Source organism: Mixophyes fleayi, chromosome 2 (assembly GCF_038048845.1).
Source record: "Mixophyes fleayi isolate aMixFle1 chromosome 2, aMixFle1.hap1, whole genome shotgun sequence".
Lineage (NCBI taxonomy): Eukaryota > Metazoa > Chordata > Amphibia > Anura > Limnodynastidae > Mixophyes > Mixophyes fleayi.
Genome location: NC_134403.1, coordinates 291,859,298 through 291,878,972, shown reverse-complemented (window position 1 = coordinate 291,878,972; position 19,675 = coordinate 291,859,298). Strand labels below are relative to the sequence as shown.

The following is a 19,675-nucleotide window of genomic DNA, read 5'->3' as shown; positions in this document are numbered from 1 at the left end:
CACCACTTATGTCACATGGCTATTTTATGTGTATTTTCAAACTCATGACCTACACGAGCCATTCATGTCGTATTAAGGAAATTATGATCATATGTCAGACAATTATTCTTACAGGAGTTGTCCATTTTTGGAAACCCCTCCTTAATATTACACTTCACCTGCCACCTGGCAACCCTCATCCTGTGTTACTGAAATATAGAGCTGGCATAAAAGCACTGAAGAGCTAAGGTTTTCCTATAGTTCTCTGTAGAATCTAAAAGTGTACAGCCCCTTTAAGATATAAAAATATTCTCCTCCATATTTAGTACATGTATTTCCCAGACAACAGTTAAGTAAATTCTCAAAAATATTAATTTCCCTTCTAGGATGTTCCAGCACTGCCATTTAATACATCATTTTTGGAAAGAAATCTGCCATCGGCTAAAGGATTCGTTAAGTTCGTTGGCTACTCTACGTTCTTGATCTCGGCAGCTGCTCTTGGGTTTGCTGCATACAAAAAAGGCTTCATCGGTCGAGTTTAATCCATGTTTTGGAGTCCTGTCATGAATCGACTGATTTTACTATGCCGTTTGGAAAAATAAAATGTTCTGCAATTTTAAAAACATAACATCATTTCCATTTTTTTTTCATTGATACCGATAAGAATGAGAGAGAAATATATTGGAGGAAGTTCAATTATAAAACAAAATGTTCCTAAAGCAGATAATAATTTTAAGATTTTAAAACTAATGTAAAGCGTGTCCATAAGTATTCAAGTTAACTTTACACCTGCTAGTCCCGTTGGGAGCTGTGTGGTATTCCTCAGGTTACTAGAATCAGAAATACTGTAAGCGATCCAGGTTTTTAAATAAATTCAGAACTGACCAGGGAACAAGTTCTGATACATCATCAGATCTATAAATTATAAACTGGATTTTTATATTGCTTTACGTTATTAGAGTTAATCCAAGAGGCTATGGAAGCAAATATATAAAGAGCTGATGAGGTTTTGCACACTTGCACCTTGTTAGTAAATAACAACCAGTTTGTTTCCATTATTTCTGAATAATACAGTTTAATTTTATTATAAAACAAATGATATTATTTTACAGTAGGAATTATTTAATTAGTTCTGACCAGGCGCGGGCTGGGAGAGGGAAGCCCGGGGGGGCACACAGGCGGCCGCATCCCATGAAAAGGCCGGCAGGGAAAATGTTGTATATTGCATCCGGGGAGCGGACGGCAGGCCTACCCCCCGGCCCTAATAGCGGTCTGACTGATCGGCCCGGGGGGCCAGCCCGCCCCTGGTTCTGACAGCCATCTAAAGCACTTTTGGAAGGGAATTAATGTAGGGTATAATCCTTTGCTAAAATGTGAAAACTAGTTTGAGAATCATTTGCACTAGCATTGTAAGTTTGATTAATATGTCTTTATACAGTTTAAAACACTTTGGTTTACAAATTATTATTTTTTCAAAATATCAGTCTACAGATATGTAATGTATCAAAATAGAATATTTAGTAACAGAAAAGACAATCTATGCTTCCACTAGGAAGTCACCTGAGACTTGACAATACACAAATTTATGATCATGATTTAATGTTCTTTGGGGGGTATTCAATTGTTCGGCTTGACGGCCGAAAAACTCGCACTCTAAAACTATTACCGTTAATACCAGGGAGCTGCGAGCTGAAATTCAGCGAGTAATTACCGCATTAACGGTAATAGTTTTAGAGCACGAGTATTTCGGCCGTCAAGCCGAACAATTGAATACCCCCCTTTGTGTCAGTAATTGCTATTAGTTGTTATTCTTATGTTTTATTACAGTATGTGTTTTAATAAGATATATAAAGATCACATTTTGTACTATTATATACCACATTGTGTAATCTTACATTTACAATAAAAATAAGCTTCACAGTGTTATCTAATAAAGAAGTATACTTCAAATCAATAAAAAAAATTATTATAACAATGACTTACTTTGATTTCTTCTGAATAATATACAGAAAACAGTCATAGTGGTTCCAGACTGATAAGTATAACGTCACCTAAAGCAATTTGGTGAACAGCAGCATTCACCAAAATAAGTTATTACCCTAGTGCAGTTAATCAATCTAAAGTGGAGTACACACTACAGAAAATGACTGCAGATGCAATTTATGTAGCGATTTTACCAATGACTATGAGTCCCGATAATCATGCAGATTTATGTGTACACATTTTGCCTTCAGATCTGTGCTCTTCATATCTTATAACTAAAAATATTGTGACTCTGCACACTCTCTAGAGATCTGCCTACACTGCTGCTCGTGAGTGTATACACACTTCCACATTTGCCCGACATCGTTCCATCTTTGATCGTGATTTTTAGGAAGTTTAAACCAAATCGAACATTACAATGTACTTTGGTGCAATAAAACATGATCATGGTACTAAGTTATTTTCCAAATTTATCTGGCATTCTAAGAAACCACGTATAGCAAGAAGCAAATTGATTCTAGGGAAAGCACAAGGGGGAATTGGCCTACCAGACATAAATTTATTCACACGTGCGGTTTTGTTTCGCTATATCACAGATTGGCTTTATCAACGCAGCTGTTACACTGACAGAAACCTGGAAAATGCCATGTTCTATCCATACTCCCTGGCTGCACTACTACATCTGCCTAAGTCTGAGCTACCACCATAATTAGCTGAAAATATTATGTTCAGAGATACAAATAGGGCATGGATCCATATTAATAAAAAGTATAATAGAGATTCAAAGCTACCGAGTTCCTTCCGATTTGGGGTAATCCAGCATTTCAGCCTAGTCTGGAAAATATCAACTTTCTGATATGGAGAGACAGAGGAATAATGGCGATAAAAGACATATTCGACCCAGGCGGCACAATTTACACATTCAGTCAACTAAGGGAAAAACTAGGAATACCAAATTCTCAATTTTTTTATGTACCTTCAACTCAGGCATTATGCAAACTCGATATTAGACCCAAGAAAATCTACAGGGGACCCAGATGGTCTAGAAAGTTTACTTGCTTTCTTAAAAACTGCTAAATTTAAAATTAGATATATATATATATATGCAGATCTGACATTCACACAGCTTACAACTCCCTGGAAACGAACGGTGGATGCATGGCAAAAAGATATCCCCAGCATAAGTGATCCAGTTGCTTTAACCAGTCACTTTGAATACATTTGGAAGTCAATATCTACCGCTCGCCTGCAGGAAATACATTTAAAAGTAGTTCACAGGGCGTATATCCCACAAACAAGACGCTACTTTATGGTTGAAGGGGAGTCGGGTCTGTGTCCAAAATGTAAGTCGCCAAGAGCGGATTGGCTACACAACTTCTGGGGCTGCAGGAAGATCAGGAGATTCTGGCATAAGACAGTGAATTATATTAATTACACTTTCAAGACACAGGTAACATTGGCCGCAGAACCTCTTCTGCTGGCTGACTTTGCCAACTGTAAAGACTTCTTACCGTCATCTGATGTCCTAGCAGCTCTGATTGTAATTGTTACGGTAGCAAAAAAATTGATTTTAAGATACTGGACGTCACCAGCGTCTCCGACTCTGGGTATGCTTAAAATGGAGATTCTAGACATTATATATTTGGACAGGAGAGCCACTCTTCCAGATATAGATAAAGGTGGGCTAAGGTTTCAGAAAAAATGGGGCCTATATATCGATTCATTGGATCCCACGATCCAGCAGAATATCTTTAAACTGTTTGCATATACTACCTGGTATTTACTAAGACAATTAAGTTAAGGAAAAATTTAGTTTGAAAAAAAGATGTCAGCTCCAACTGGATTAGATTCCGAAACCCAAAACTCTGGAACCAAAAATCTAAATTTACTTTGACTCTGGGAAAGCCAAGCGAATAAACCCTTGGGCGGACAGCTTGACCCTTCTAACACTCATAAGGACACAGAAAAACGTTAGTTGATTAAAGATCAGACTAATACCCTTTAACTTGAATTTTATTAAAAGACAACTACCCCCCCAACCCTTGTCTTTTTCCCCCATTTCAGTTGTGTTCATCTGTTGATAATAATTCATACTAAGCTGTTACATTCATGAGTGTATGTGCATAAGAATAAGTACAATGTTTTCGTGAATTTTAGGCAACGCAATTTTTCAGTCAATACTTATATTTGATGTTGAACATAAATGCCTAACAGTCATGAATATCTCAATTGTATTTGAAAACATCAGAATGTATAACAGATGTGTCGTGTTTGATTTAATGTATTTGTCACCTGAACCACTTTTTTTTTTTTGTTCAAAATAAAAAAAAAAAAGATTTATAAAAAAAAAACATGATCATGGGAGAGTACCCACTAATGCAGTATCCGACCAAACTGGTCGTTTATCGTGTGATCTTCACGATAATTGCTTGAAATTACTTTGGTGTGTACCAAGCTTATATACCCCTACCACAGTTGTACAGACAGACACAAACCAGGGCCAGTTTATTCAGAACTTAATAATGTGATTGTAAATCATATATTTATAGGCCTTTACCACTGTGGTCGCCCAGCTTGGAAAAGGCATCATATTTGTCACATACTAGCAGGAATATAATATTCCATCATCCAGCCTCATAAAATAATTTGTGGGGGAATGTGAAAGGGCATAGCAATGCCGGTCTATCCTCCAGAGGCATTGGAGGGGACCATAGCATACACAATGAGGACCAATGTGGCCATTTTTTCGGGCAATAGCAAAAGAACACGGCTGTGTGTCTTGGCAGCATCACCTTCTGGGTCCTATAATGGCGGTAGTTCTGCCACTGTACAGCAGATTGTGGTCCAGTACAGGATGGAAATGAGAATATGGGCAAAACTTGCCTTTAAACACATTGCCATTTTAAATTTTGCTGACAAAGTCACTGAATATCATTGAGTTGCTGAAACCAGAGCATCATATATTTATTCCCCGAAGTCTGTTTTTACGGGGTTTTAAATTGCTTTCTCTTTCATTACTTGTTTGTCATTAATGAGCACAAATTCCACATGTCCTTATATTCAAAATCGGCAAACAATCGGAGATTATTGCTTCAACAGATTGTCACAAACCTCTCACTCCCTCCTTGACCCTCTACAACTTCGGCCTCAGCATACCACCGAAACTGTTGACAATTGATTTTCTCACTGTAAAGTCCAGAGGTAAAATTCTGCTTACTCATGCTTCCTGGATCCCTTTTAGAAATTTTTCAGTACTCTCTTCTCTTGCACACCCTTCACTTCATTGGCCTTTGTGACATTGCTCTTTCCTGTCTCACACTACATATTTGACCACTGCTTCAGCGTCTCCAACCCTGGGCAGATCCTCTCTACTCCCATCTCTTGGGTTCCCACAAGGCTTTATTCTTGGATTTTTTTCTCTTCTCACATTATATATCTGCGCTTGGTCAACTCATTTGGTCTCCAGTATCATCGCTACACAGATTACACATAAATCCACATCTTCTCTCTACCTGCTATCGTGTGTTGACCAACTGTATCTCCACATGGATGTTACAATGGTACCTGAAGATCAACATTTCCAAAATGAAACTCATCTTCCCTCCTCTAAGAGTCCCTCTTGCCCCAATTCTTTATCCAACCTTGCTCCTCAGCTACCCCCATCCTTACTAAGTTGTAAGTGAGGTGCACGGACCAGTACACTCCTATTTCACATCGTAACGCTTCTCGTTGCTCTCTTGCATGTCACTATTTTATGTATGCTGTTATCTCACTGACAACAAACCAAACCACTACAGCATGCACTTGATGAAAATTGGCATTAGCTCAAACGCTCATACCAAGTGAGAAAGTGGGATGCTTAAATTAATTCCTTCAGTGTTAAGGACAAGTGGGATTGTGCACACTAGCAAAAAATAATCAAATAAAAAATGCATTATCATTTTCAAGTGCAGATTTTTTTAAATGAAAAACTATGTGAATCCCTGTTTTTTTTTTTTTTTTTTGAAAGGTGGGTTTATGCCAAAGCAAGAACCACAAAGTATTCCTTACTTTTTAGAGAAAAAAAAATATATGCATATTTGCTTTTGGTTAATTTTTTTTGCAATTTCAATAAAAAAAATAAAAAAAAAACATTTGGGGGGCTATTTTGGGTAAAAAAAAATTGCGGTGCAAGGAAGTATAAACAAACTAATGATATTTTCTGATAAATGAAAAATAATGATTTGTGGCTACTGCGCAACAAAATTACTGATATTGATGATGGAATGTGACCAACCCAAAAAGTGCCAAAATAGGCTCAGGGACATAGGGGTTAAAAATAAATAAATAAAGTATCAAGGTATGTACCAACCCATATTGTGCCTCCTTTTCCCACACGAGCAATGTGGGATATTTCTAAACACGATAGTGTTAAATGTCAGCTTTTAAAATAAATCCTGCAACAGAAAGCTTAGTTAGGATTATTACATGGATTTCAACACCTGTTTTACTTTACATACACAGTGTATACTTCCTTAAAACCTTACAAAGACTTCTTTCATGAGTTGTTTTAAAATGCAGCTTTACATTTTCAGGGCTTCTGGTCATGCATTACAAAATTAAAGCGGTGGTGGTATTGTGGTTCAGATGTAATGAACAATATTATAAGAACACAGTCGTGTCCTTATATTAAGGTTACATCTAAAAAACAACATTCTGCCTGGAAATTTGTGAGACGTGGGGGGGGCATGGTGTTTGAGGGTCTACATTTTAGAAAGTATTAAAGCTATTAAGCTATAATTTGGCATGTGAGTGGAGAACTGTCCACAGGTGCCGCATGTCAAATTTCAGAAAAAAAGACAAATTAGGAATAATCTAAAGTTCAATATCTTGCAGTTTTTTTCCACTTCCTGTTTTGCAAAAGTCACTGTTTTTCTGGGGTTTTTTGGGGAGAGCGCAACTCAGTGTACAGGAGGTCTAAAGACTTGGGGTTTGTTTTATAAGAAAGCTATTAGGGCTGAGGAGTGCCTTTAAGGGTTTAAAATTTTGAGAAAGTTTTAGTTTTTTTTACAATTTGGTAAAATATGCCCCATTTTACAGATAGGGGATTTCAAAACATTGCATATGTCAGTTAGAGGTTTGTGCTGGGTGTACTCAGACTGGCTTCACTTGAGAGCACAAAAATGGCTAAGTCTCTGGCTAAGGGATTTTCATCTCTGAGCTGAAGAAATTACCCACATTTTCTAGCAACATGGGGCTGGTTAGTGTTTGGGGGTATGGGAGGGGCACCCTGTAGTACTATTAGCCCAGGCACTGCTCTCAATTGAGAGTTTAATCTCTCCTTGAGACAGTTGTTAGTGAATCCATTGTAAACCTCCCGCCCCTCAGTGACATCAGTTAATTTATTCAAAAGTGCTTTGTGGTGTGCATGAGGTTACAAAGCTGGTGGGCAGTTGGGGATTTGTAAAAAAAAAAAAGACATGCACTGGAAATGGAGGGTACTAGGTTTAGAAAAATTACTTTATCAAAACAGTAGGGGACAGGTGGGATAGGCTCCAACATTTTGTGAGTGACAGCAATCTCACTCCATCATAGTGCTGAATCTGCAGCTAACCACAGGATGTGATGGCAAACCATGTCTGTTTTGCGCAAGGAACACGTCCATTAAGGTTTCTGCCTTAATTATCGTAATTTCATTGCTTTTTGGAGTTTGAGTTGAAGAGTTTCAATCATTTTCTTACATTGTAGATTGTGTATAAGGAACCTTAATTGGACATGTTAAACCGTAAGGTATTTTGTCGATGGAATTTATATTAATCATGGTTATACAAACAATTTACAATTATTCTCCATGTTATGCTGCAGTGCCTTGTTTCCATGACAACTCGTAAGCTAAACCATTTGACATCTTTCATATACTCACTTTTGTTTATCTGCCCATTCACCGCTGCTGGCTCTGCAACTAACCTGATATAAAATTAATAGTATTTACATTTAATAAATAGATCTATTCCCCCCAACTTGCCTTGACATTAAGTGAATTGTATTCACATTTAAAAAATACACATATTTCCACCTACAAATAGCCCCGACATGAAATGATTAGCATTTACATTAAATAAACAACATTACATATTTAGAATTCACATTTGACAAATAACACTCCTTCTGCTAAATAGCAGTTTATTGAGGGGCATTATGGGAAAAGACATGGGACATAATTAAAAATAATCTAGTATATTTTAGGCATGGTGCTCCCAGCTAAAGAAAAAACCCTTATCCAGACAACAGTCAAGCGTTCTGTTAATAGATCCCATACCTCCCGTTCTGAGGAAGTTGATTTATGACAAATATGCAAATCATTTTAGGTGGCTGAGATAGAATGGTCTTTACTTACCAGAGTTGGGGATCTGGCAACATGGGACCTCTTACATTAATAATGACATGCCTGACTGATTTACTGCCCTTGGCTTTTGCAATGCGAATCCTGTTAACAACAATTACAACTACTATCACGATCCTGAACATAGAGCTTTAGGCAATTTACCCAAGACAAGTTACAACTTTGCGTAAAACTGAACACACTGGAATCAGAATTGTCTGTGAACAGCATTTGGATCACATAACTACTGACTTATATTTAGTACCTATTCAGTGAATGAATCACTTGAATCCACATATAAAGAAATTTAAATTTAAATCACACCAATCTGATTATGGATAGGAAAAAAATAAAAAACTGACTGATCGTATTTCTAAATGATTTACTTAGATACACCCACATAAGTAACCATATCCCAATACATTAGGCTACATACACGAAAGCATTTACTGCCCACTTGAGCGTCTCTTATTTGACCTGAGTAGGCTATAATGTAGTGCTGTTACTGTGCTGGAGAGGCAGTCTCCTTTGTCTGCCTGACTCCTAGATCCTGTAAAGAGCAAGAACCTCAAAGCCTACCTTCAATGGGGGCTAACGATCAAGAGCAAGGGCACAATGAAGAAGTTCTTAATGGTCTATCAGAGACAACCACATTGGGGTCAGTCTGGGCATAGTCTCACAGTCACAGGGCTACCTCCTACTAGTACCGGGTCTAGTGCCAAGATTATCTCCAGAAGCCTAGTGCCTGAATTAATTATGTCTACAGGCTAATTCTACATTAACTGTGCCTGCAGGCCAAGCCTGCATACTGCTGGCGCAGGTTTTTCAGCCTGAAACTACTAAATGACTAAGGGCCCTAGCAAAATACACTTAAGCGCTCTGGGACTTGTGTCCAATAATGCTGCATGGGCTTAGTGCCCGAATTTGTGACACGGTTTTGTGCCTGACACAGGTGGCAGTATGGGAACCATACTTACCTGTTACCTTTTTCTTTTTTTCTTCTCTTTTTGATCACACCGCTTCTCATGTCCTCTTTTCCTGGCGTCCTGTACTGGTCTAATCAGACCAGTGCTGGGGGTGGGGCTTAACATCAGAGCGAGTAGCGAATGTCTCTCCGCTGCGCCAAATTCAAACGGCTCACCGTCCACTGATTAGCTGAAAGTGTATCTGTACAGACTCACTGTCGCCAATGATGGGAAGCGCAGATGGAAGGGAGCACTTACCTGTACTGGATTGCTGGTCACGTGAGTGACATCCTCTTCTTCTCTTCACTGGCTCCACATTAGTGGGGCACTATGCTACAGTAACATACCAGCAGCATCTGGTATCCTGTTCCACAGGCACAGATCACACAGGCTCTTCATAATATTTAATCTCACGCAGTGAACATGCAGACGGAAAATGACAGATCCTCTGGACCTCCATGCCACTCTGCAGGGAATCCTCTGCCATGCAGTTTCCACACCAGCTACACTTCCCACTCAGCCATGCTGCACTGTGCAGCGATCCCCCTCACAGTATGGGAGTCTTTCCAAGGGGGCTATCCATGGGGTAACTGGTAAAAGGAGCTCTCAGATTCTCAATGCCTTTCTCCCTCTAGTGCCAATCTGCGTCTGTGACTGTGAGACCATGCCCAGTCTGACCCCAATGTGGTTGTCTCTGATAGACCATTAAGAACTCCTTAATTGTGCCATCTTATGGGGTACCCCTTAAGATGGAGATCCCCTAATTGTTCCTTGCTGTGACTCTTTAACTGCAAGAAGCCAGCGAGCAGTGGAATTCTTGCTTTCTGGTTTAAATTAATAATAAGAGTAACAGAAGTTCAGCACTGTCTTTAACACATGTGCCTACTTTTTGTTTGAAACTTTTTGTCAGGTGTGGATCATGGGCAGTGCAACCGAAGAAAAAGCTCCGGGGCCTCCACACAACAGTGGCTCCCCACAAGCTACCAGTGGTGCAGTGCACATAGGGAGCGGCAGTGGAGAAGCGGCCTGCGCTGCTCTGTAATATTGAGTGAGGAGTTTCCTGCTCAGTTAGGAACCCCTCAGCATTCTCTGCTGTGCTCTATTGGCTAAGTGACATAACATAGTCATAACTCATAACTCATCTGAGCATAGACACACTCTCTACAGGGGCTGGCTGGGCCGGGGGCATCTGCCCACGGGCTGGTCCCATAGTGGGCTACCTTGGGCTGGGTCACTGGGCCGCCTGCCTTTTTTTTACCTTTAAAATAGGCTGCAGAGTTGTGTCTTGCCCCCTGTGTTTGCGTGGGTTTCCTCCGGGTGCTCCGGTTTCCCCCCCACACTCCAAAAACATACTGGTAGGTTAATTGGCTGCTAATAAATTGGTGTGTGTGTGTGTGTTTGTGTGTGTGTGTGTTAGGGAATTTAGACTGTAAGCCCCAACGGGGCAGGGACTCATGTGAGTGAGTTCTCTGTGCAGTACTGTGGAATTAGTGGTGCTATACAAATAAATGGTGATGATGAGTATATATATATAATATATATATATATATATATATACACACACACACACACACATGCAGATGCCTGAGTTACAAGAGAGTGCACTCACAATTTTTTTAGACAACCCTGCTTTTTTGTTCAAAGTGCACCTGAATTTGGTCTTCTCTGTTCATGTGCAAAACCGAGGTGCATAATAGGCCCCACTGAAAGTGTAGCACCAGAAACTGATTGCCAGCTCTAAGCTGATGCACACTTCACGTCTTTTTTTTGGAGGGCAAAAAGTGCCCTGGAAGAGCTGGGGGGGGGGGGGGGGGGGGGGGGTGTCATCTTGATGTCCAGATTGGGAAAACTTGGGAGACACTGACTTAAAATTCAAACCAAGAACTGTACATAGTGAAATTGATGATTCACTCTGCTGCCCTTTATTGTACAGTCAAACATGCTTTCTCTTGTTCCAACTAAAAAATAGCAGTAAAAGCAAGTTTGCAGGTTGAAATACATTTGTCATCCTGATCTGTTATACATGTTTTGGACTTTACTCGAACCCATGTTTAGATGGGCAGTATGCCAAACTGAAGTTCAAAAGGCAACTTGCTGTGCTTTCTGCCATACAGAGAGATTCCAGTGAGAACACAATATCTGGAGTAAAGAGACATCCAGGCATTTACTTGCCCACTGGCAGTAGTTCATTTTTAAATTTAGGTGGACAACACTTTTAAAATAAAGCAAATCTATTTATGCATATTTGGCTTTTCTGGATATTGCTTTAGTATAAGAAAATAAAATCTAATAAAACAATTTAAAGCTGAAGAGAAGGGTAAGTAAAACAAATAGCGCTACATTTTACTTGGAATGCACAGTAGGGGTTAATGGTTATAATGTTACATAACATATATCCACTTTAAAAAAAACGGAGCATTTACATAAAACAAGATGTTGCACCAGATCATATGAATGATATTGTGCAATATTTGCACAGCTTCCAATTCAAGGCTTCCTCCACCCACGCCAGCTGCAGCCAATCTCTGCGCACTCGGGCTTTAAACTGGAAGTTAACAGCGTAGAAAGAACAATAGCGGTAATCACTGGCAGAAGGAGAAGTCACAGGTACATACAGGCTCCTGGGAAGAGGAAGGCAGAACAATGAGAGACACATATGATGTGATTGTCATTGGTGGAGGCATATCAGGTATCAGCTTTTTGTTCTTTGTCAATATAAAATGCACTTCAATCATTGCAATTGATAAAACTAGTAAAAACGAATTTAATTTGTAAAGAAAAAAAACCCCACTACGTTTGCAAAATTTAAGCAAATATGGGTAGTCGTTACGTTTGACAAGTAAGAGGAAACAGATGTTTTAGTTGATCTTGATTTTGTAGGGAAGGTGGGTGTGTCCACTCCAGCTGTTGCAAGAGACATATCACGTATCTAAATAATGTATTTTTTGTTTTGCTTGCGCTTGCAAGTGGTAAGCAGCATTGTTTTTAAATGTACAGATTTGAGATTTGTTTTTTTCCTAGATTTTATATCGTTTCGTGCATACTTGACATGTTCATGTTCACAAGCAAGTGCTGTATTCAGTGGCAGTCTGCTACTGCAATATTTATTGCTTACGTTTTAATCTTTGTACATTGTTGGTATAACGCTGGTAAAGTTTTTACCATACATATATAATATTGAGCACCGACCATATGTAAACAGTTATTGGCAAGTATGTATAACACCATGAATACCGTACAGTTTTATACCATGCATATATAATATTGAGAACATTCCGTATTGTAAACAAGTTTCTTGGCAAGTATCTACAGCACCATGATGACTGTGGAGTATTATCCATATTTGGATAGGATATTGTTGTCTATTTTATTAATAGTAATTCTGAATAAAATACTACTTTTCCAAGTGAGAGTATGCTACATGTCAAAGTAAATAACATTAATAAGTGCACATAGTTTGCTGTTTTGTAAGTGGAAATAATATGAAACTATGAATTAAAATGATAAAGAAATTGAGCACAGCACTGCGTTTAAAAATACAAAAAAAAAAAAAAAAGAAAAGAAAATTTCAGCATACTTTTGTCTGTATTTTTCTTTTACACACCCTCTATGGCAGGGGTGGACAAACCAGTCCTCAAGGGCCATCAACAGTTCATGTTTTTAGGATTTCTTTAATTATGCACAGCTGAGTTAATCTATTTGGCTGGGTCAGTAATTATCCCAACTGTTTCTACAGACAGAAATCCTAAAAACATGAACTGTTGTTGGCCCTTGAGGACTGGTTTGCCCACCCCTACTCTATGGCGTGGGCTATTTTGAACAAGAGGGAGGTCTGTGTGTCATGTGGTGTCATTATGGAGCAAGTTAGGGGGCATTTTGCGATAATCTATGTAGGGGTGCCGAGGTTTTTTTTTGTTTTTTTAAAAACATTCTTGAAATTAATGGTAACGTTTCAACACTATTGAAGATTAGAGGATTGCAAATGTTGCCTGTCACCAGGGCCTGATTAAGGGTTTTGGCCGCCTGGGCTAATACGGCCGCAGCGCCCCCCCCCCCCTCCCCTCCTCCGAATATATAGGTGTATAGGAACACTCCTGAATATGAATGTTCAGGTGTATTCTCCAGCATTCAAATTTAGACAGATTGTGCCATTGTCTCTTACATGTCCTTGCTCTTCTCTCTTGCAACTTTGTTATCCTCTCGCTGGCTTCTGGAAAGTTGGCGTCCTTTTTTGAAAATGCAAAAAATGTATTATAATGCAAACCCTGAATGATTAGGCCCTTTAGTTAAAACAAAACACTCCATTATGGCCAGCTAAAAGTATCCCATTGGACAGGCATATATAAGCAATATCTGAATATTTGTTGTCAATCAAATACAAACCTCTACCAGCCCCATCTCACTATTTAGTATTCTAGTGATTGCTGAGACCACCCATGTGACCACCACACAATCATGAGATTCTGCCCCCCAAAGCTGCTCTATTTTTTAAATACCCCCTGCAGCCATTTTCCTTAACCACAACCCCCCCCCCACAGCCATTTTCCTTAACCCCTGCTGCAGCCATTTTCTTTACCTCCCACCCTGCATCCATCCCCCTTGCAGCTATCTTCCTTACCTCCACTCTGCTAGCTAGCTATCCCCCCCCCCCGTCACATCAAAACTCCCCCAGTCACATATATCAGCCCCCCTCCTCTGCCCTCCTTCATACATATCAACCTCTCTACCTCATATAGATTTTCATGGCAGCCCCTCCTCCCACCCTATAGATTTGTATGACAGTCCCCCTCTCCCTCCCTATAGATATGCAGGGTAGTCCCCCCCTCCCTATAGATATGCAGGGTAGTTACCCCCCCCTCTCTATAGATATGCAGGGTAGTCCCCCCCCCCTCCCTATAGATATGAAGGGTAGTTACCCCCCCCCTCCCTATAGATATGCAGGGTTGTTCCCCCCCTCCCTATAGATATGCAGGGTTGTTCCCCCCCTCCCTATAGATATGCAGGGTAGTTTCCCCCCCCCTTCCTATAGATATGCAGGGTAGTTCCCGCTCCCTATAGATATGCAGGGCAGTTCCCCCCCCCCCTCCCTATATATATGCAGGGCAGTTCCCCCCCCCCTCCCTATATATATGCAGGGCAGTTCCCCCCCTCCCTATAGATATGCAGGGCAGTTCCCCCCCCCTCCCTATAGATATGCAGGGCAGTCCCCCCCCCCCTCCCTATAGATATGCAGGGCAGTTCCCCCCCCCCTCCCTATAGATATGCAGGGCAGTTCCTCCCCTCCCTATAGATATGCAGGGCAGTTCCCCCCCTCCCTATAGATATGCAGGGCAGTTCCCCCCCCCTCCCTATAGATATGCAGGGCAGTTCCCCCCCCTCCCTATAGATATGCAGGGCAGTTCCCCCCCCCTCCCTATAGATATGCAGGGCAGTTCCCCCCCCCCCTCCCTATAGATATGCAGGGCAGTCCCCCCCCTCCCTATAGATATGCAGGGCAGTCCCCCCCCCTCCCTATAGATATGCAGGGCAGTCCCCCCCCCCTCCCTATAGATATGCAGGGCAGTCCCCCCCCCCCCTCCCTATAGATATGCAGGGCAGTCCCCCCCCCTCCCTATAGATATGCAGGGCAGTTCCCCCCCTCCCTATAGATATGCAGGGCAGTTCCCCCCCCCCTCCCTATAGATATGCAGGGCAGTTCCCCCCTTCAATTACCTGTAGTTGTGCCAGCGTCGCTCCTCTCCTCAGATCAGCAGATAGGAAGTGAAGACGTCCTGCTTCCTGTCTGCTGCACAACAACAGGCAGCCTGGCGATTGGCTGTGTGTTGCTAACTACTGACCACCAATGCTTTTGATCGTCGAGCCCTCCACCCCCCCCCCCGCGGTGACCCCCAGCGGTGACCCCCCTCCCCTCCCCCACCCCGAAAAAAAATATGAATGAAGAAAAAAAAAAAAGTTAAAAAAAAAATAAAAAAAAATACCCACAGTGTCGCGCCCCCCGGGACCCAGCGCCCCAGGCTGCAGCCTGGTCAGCCTAGTGGTTGATCAGGCTCTGCCTGTCACTGCTCTATATGAATTAATCCAGCAATGAGTCTGTGCTTCCTCTCCAAGGTGATGATGTTCTGGGAATTGGGTTAGCAAATCAGAGACCGTTTAAGAATTGTTTTAAGCTAAATTGTGTTTCCAATTGTCACGTATTGAGGAAGTGGTCTATGTGCTGCTGTAAAACCGTTGAGTTTTGGTGCTATTGTTGTTGAAGACTGCTTTCAATATCGTCTGGACTTCATTCTGCCAATCTGCTATGGACTTCTTCTGCTTACCTACTTGTACTCATTGCTGCAATATACACTGTTAAGTGTGATAATAGAATTGTCAGTATGTAGTTTTACTATATTTTAATTGAGTTTCTCCTGTCTGTTCTATTTATAATATAAGCAATATCAAGTGCTATCTATTTCTGTCTGTGGACAGCAGTTCTACAAAGTTGTAGCAAAACATTATGGGCCTCATTTAGAGTCGGACGCAAAGTCCATTTCAGGCGCATCCTGCACATTTCCACTGATGGGGCATGCGCAGGAAGCAACAGTTCCCTGCAGTTCCGTCTGCTTTTTAGACAAAAGTGTACACTGCGACAGCTTGCGCCTCAGTACGAGGGAAAGGGTGGAACAAAGAGTTATGTAGGCATGACCGTGAATAATTCAGATACTATGGGCGTCTAACCACAAAAAGTGCCCTAGTTGGATCAAGACGCAGGCGGAACACACATAAAACCAGACTGAAAAAGTGCTGCAGGAATAAGGTGGCGCAAGTAGTTAGCTAGCTGCAGGAACTGCTTGCAGCTTGGTAAGGCATTATGAGTGTGATGGACTGGGGTTTCATGCCACTCGTAATACCCTACCCAGCTGCGGCACACTCCCACTCCTACTCTTTCATATAAGTCTTAGACACATATTGCGTCTGACTCTAAATGAAGCCCTATATTGCTGGGAGAGCTGATACACAGTGGAACTTTTGCTTTCTCCAATGGCTTAAATTAAGTGCTCGTGCAAACATCTGCTCCTCCTTGGAAAACACACTCACACGCAGCTCCAAAGCTGGTTTTGCACTGCACATCAGTTGTTTGGCACTTCCTAGAAGGTTTACTATATCATAACTTGATATGTTTTATATTTGTTTTGACAAAAATGAACAATAAATGTGCAATATGTACTAAATATTGTTGAAGGTGTTGTTCACCTAAAAAAGTGGTTTCCAATTTCAGTCATCAGGCTCTCTCTAACAGTCCAGGTTTTAAGGGTGCCTGAGCACAGTTGGCTGAATAAAAATGAGCACTTCCAAGAAATGGTTAAAGTCATACTACGGAAGAGGGGACATGCATCATTCAAGGGTATAAATGCAACACTATATCCGTGTTCTATAGGCCACCATGGGGTATCCAATATTGGCTTGTATCAGCTCCGTGGCAGCTTCTCCCCTTGCAAAGCCGTGTAGAAGGCTGACACTCCACTTTTGCGGACACTCAGATCCACAAGATCCACAGGATCCACAGGGGTTCCAGAAGATGAAGAGGACTCTCCAATCCTTGCAGACTTTCTGTAGTCCTCCAATATTCTGTCCAGCTGGAGTCATAACCTAATGCCTGCCCTGACACTCAGTTTTTTCAAGATACCGAGTGTGTGTTTGATTCAGCAGCATTTGCTCTTTATATAGTCCCCAATCCAGTCTTCCTTGTCCAGCAGCAGCTCGACACTCTCTGAGTATATTATGTTCACACAATTGGTCTTTCAAGAGGAGCTGAATCATCATCAAAATTAGCAAGGCAATTTTATGAATCTCAGACAAAGGAGGGTAATCATTGTGGATGTGATTAACTCTGGCATTCTCCCTGGATTAAACCTGAAGGCTGGTACATGGCTCAGCTGCTGCCCATCTTTGTGTCAGACCCTGTGCCAGTGGCGGCTCCACATTGTCTACAGATTCCAGGTTCACACAAATCATCACCTGAAAGGAACCTAATCAATAGTGATTTATTTTGTAGGAACATTGTCCTGGATCTCCAACACAGGAGTGTAATCAATGTTGATTTATTTTTTAGGGGTATTGTTCCAGGGTTCACCCCTTCCTTGCTGGTCTGCAGATGTTTACTCTTACCCAGGATGGTTACAGCTCCTTAACAGACATCTTATTGTATTTAATATGAAGACACAGTATATGCACATATTGGTATATAATAATTGTAAGATCTTAAAAATTACATGGGGAGGGGACTACAACAGGACCAAAAAGTACAGTATACTGATCACAGTCCACATTTTGGTCATAAGTGAGATGCAGCAATTGTGGTGTCGAATTAAGCCCTTATTCCCTAAAACCCTAGTTGGACAACATTGACTCAAACCTTAAACTATGTACTATATTATTTGATAGCAGTACATGGTGAAATTGCATGATTTACCTCTACTGCTCTCCAATGTACAGCCACATGGGGGTGCTACTGTTGTGACAACACTTTACTATGCACAGAAGCAATAAAAGTGAGTTGCAGTTTGTAATACAATTTGCCATACCAAGCAGGGGAGGACTGGAAAATTTTAGCCCGGGGGCAAGACTCTACTATAGCAGCCTTTTAAGAACATTTTCAAGGGAAAATAATGCAGGTGGCCCAGTGACCCAGCCCAAGGTAGCACACTTAGGGACCAGCCAGGGGGGGGGGGGAAATGCCCCCATGCCCCCCAGCCCAGATTGCCCCTTATACCAAGTGAAAATGTCCATCAATTACATTATTTCCACTAGTGTTACACCGTTTATTACCTATAGTGTGGTTTCCGTACTGTAGAGAAAACCTTCCCAAGGTGCACCTTCCTTATGCTGAAAAGCTTTGGAGCTCTTTCCACCTCCTTTGTTCTCAGAAACCACCTTAGTTTACAAGATTGGGACTCGTTGTGTAGCAATTTTGCATGTCAGATGAATGAAAAGTATGTAGCACATGAGTACTGTACTTTGTAAACCAAATTACTATGTTCACATCTTGGCTTAAATGATTGGATTGGCAGCACCCGTGGTCTGAGTGGCTGAATAGCTGCAAGTGACAGTCTGCTCAGTTTGACAGCCCAAATTGTATTTGGTCATCTTAAGGTGGCCAATGAAAATCCAGCTGTAATTAAATTTGTAACGCCCCTTTGGTTAAGAAGTGAGTTCACTTCAGCCTTTTCAGGTTCTGCCAGTAACCAAACATTTCTCACAGCCTTGGTACTCACTTGATGTGGTCACGAAGAATGTGTAATGATCAAGGCTGGAACCAACACTTTGGAAGGCTCTTCTTTCACAGCTACTGGGATTTCCATCTTTACCTGTACCCACCCAGAATATGGGTACTTTCTGTCACTTATCCACCCTCCACTTCAAGTCTTCAAGGGATACAGAAGCAGATCAGTCAAATATGTCTTATAAATACTTTTACAGATTAGAGTGACTTCTTATCAATCAACAGTTTGAAATTACCACATTGTACTTTAATAATCACACATGAAGAGGGTCCTGTTAACTGTTCTGGCCACCCAGTGGAGTTTCAGAAGACCTGGGTGCTTCTCTTTTATTTTTTTCCCCTTGTTGTCTGCCAGTTGCCATTGGCTGTCATAAAACCCCAGTTTATTCTCTATTGGACAATATCTTATCTTTCCCTTAAACTTCCAAACACTCGCTGCCATTTCTCTCTGTCACTACAAACTACTAAAAACTGGTGTTCTTTTTAGTAGTCAATTTTCCTAGTATTATAGTTCATTTAAATGCTTGTAGATTATTTTCTACATTTTTAATGTATTGTAATCATACTTTAATAATATGTGATTTGTGTTGCACTTGAACAAATAATTTACTTAAATTGTCATAATAGTCTGACATGTTTGGGGAATTCTACATTCGCTACCCTTGTAATATGTTGTTGGAACCATATATCACTTGATGTTTTTTTACAGCAAGTGTTGATTGACTCCCTTGGTTGCACTTTTGATAGATTAATAGTGATTAGTGTTACAATATATATGGGTGATAGTTGTGAAACAACTCTGACAGGAACCAAACATTGACAGCAACTTCATGTTTACATGTTTTGTCACTTGCTTTTTGTTATCTTTTTGTAGTTATTTGTCTGTATAACTACTTGGAATACAATACAAAGTCTTTAGTTTGCCTGAAATGACAAAATGAGCAGAGAAATTTTTTTGATAACATGATAGTTGGCTCAGCTAACACTATTGCCCATCAGTCATCAATAAGAGGGTCAGGGCAGTCAGTTGAATCACAGTGTTGCAGTGTTCTGCTGTGTAATAATAGCTGCATTTTAATTTAGTTTTTATGTTAAAAAGCATTTGACTTTTACACTGCTGTAAAG

At 40.8% G+C, this 19,675-nt stretch overlaps 2 protein-coding genes across 2 annotated transcripts in view; both read left to right on the top strand.

Annotated features, from left to right (window-relative positions):
• The window catches only part of LOC142139096 (amine oxidase [flavin-containing] A-like), a 74,345-nt gene extending 72,391 nt beyond the window's left edge, over window positions 1-1,954 (top strand). The window contains exon 15 of the mRNA XM_075196388.1: window positions 366-1,954. Within this exon, the coding sequence (XP_075052489.1) occupies window positions 366-521 (156 nt within the window). The 3' untranslated portion in view covers window positions 522-1,954. The remainder of the gene's footprint in view (window positions 1-365) is intronic.
• Window positions 1,955-11,831: 9,877 nt separating this feature from the next.
• The window catches only part of LOC142139094 (amine oxidase [flavin-containing] B-like), a 57,577-nt gene continuing 49,733 nt past the window's right edge, over window positions 11,832-19,675 (top strand). The window contains exon 1 of the mRNA XM_075196387.1: window positions 11,832-11,977. Within this exon, the coding sequence (XP_075052488.1) occupies window positions 11,932-11,977 (46 nt within the window). The 5' untranslated portion in view covers window positions 11,832-11,931. The remainder of the gene's footprint in view (window positions 11,978-19,675) is intronic.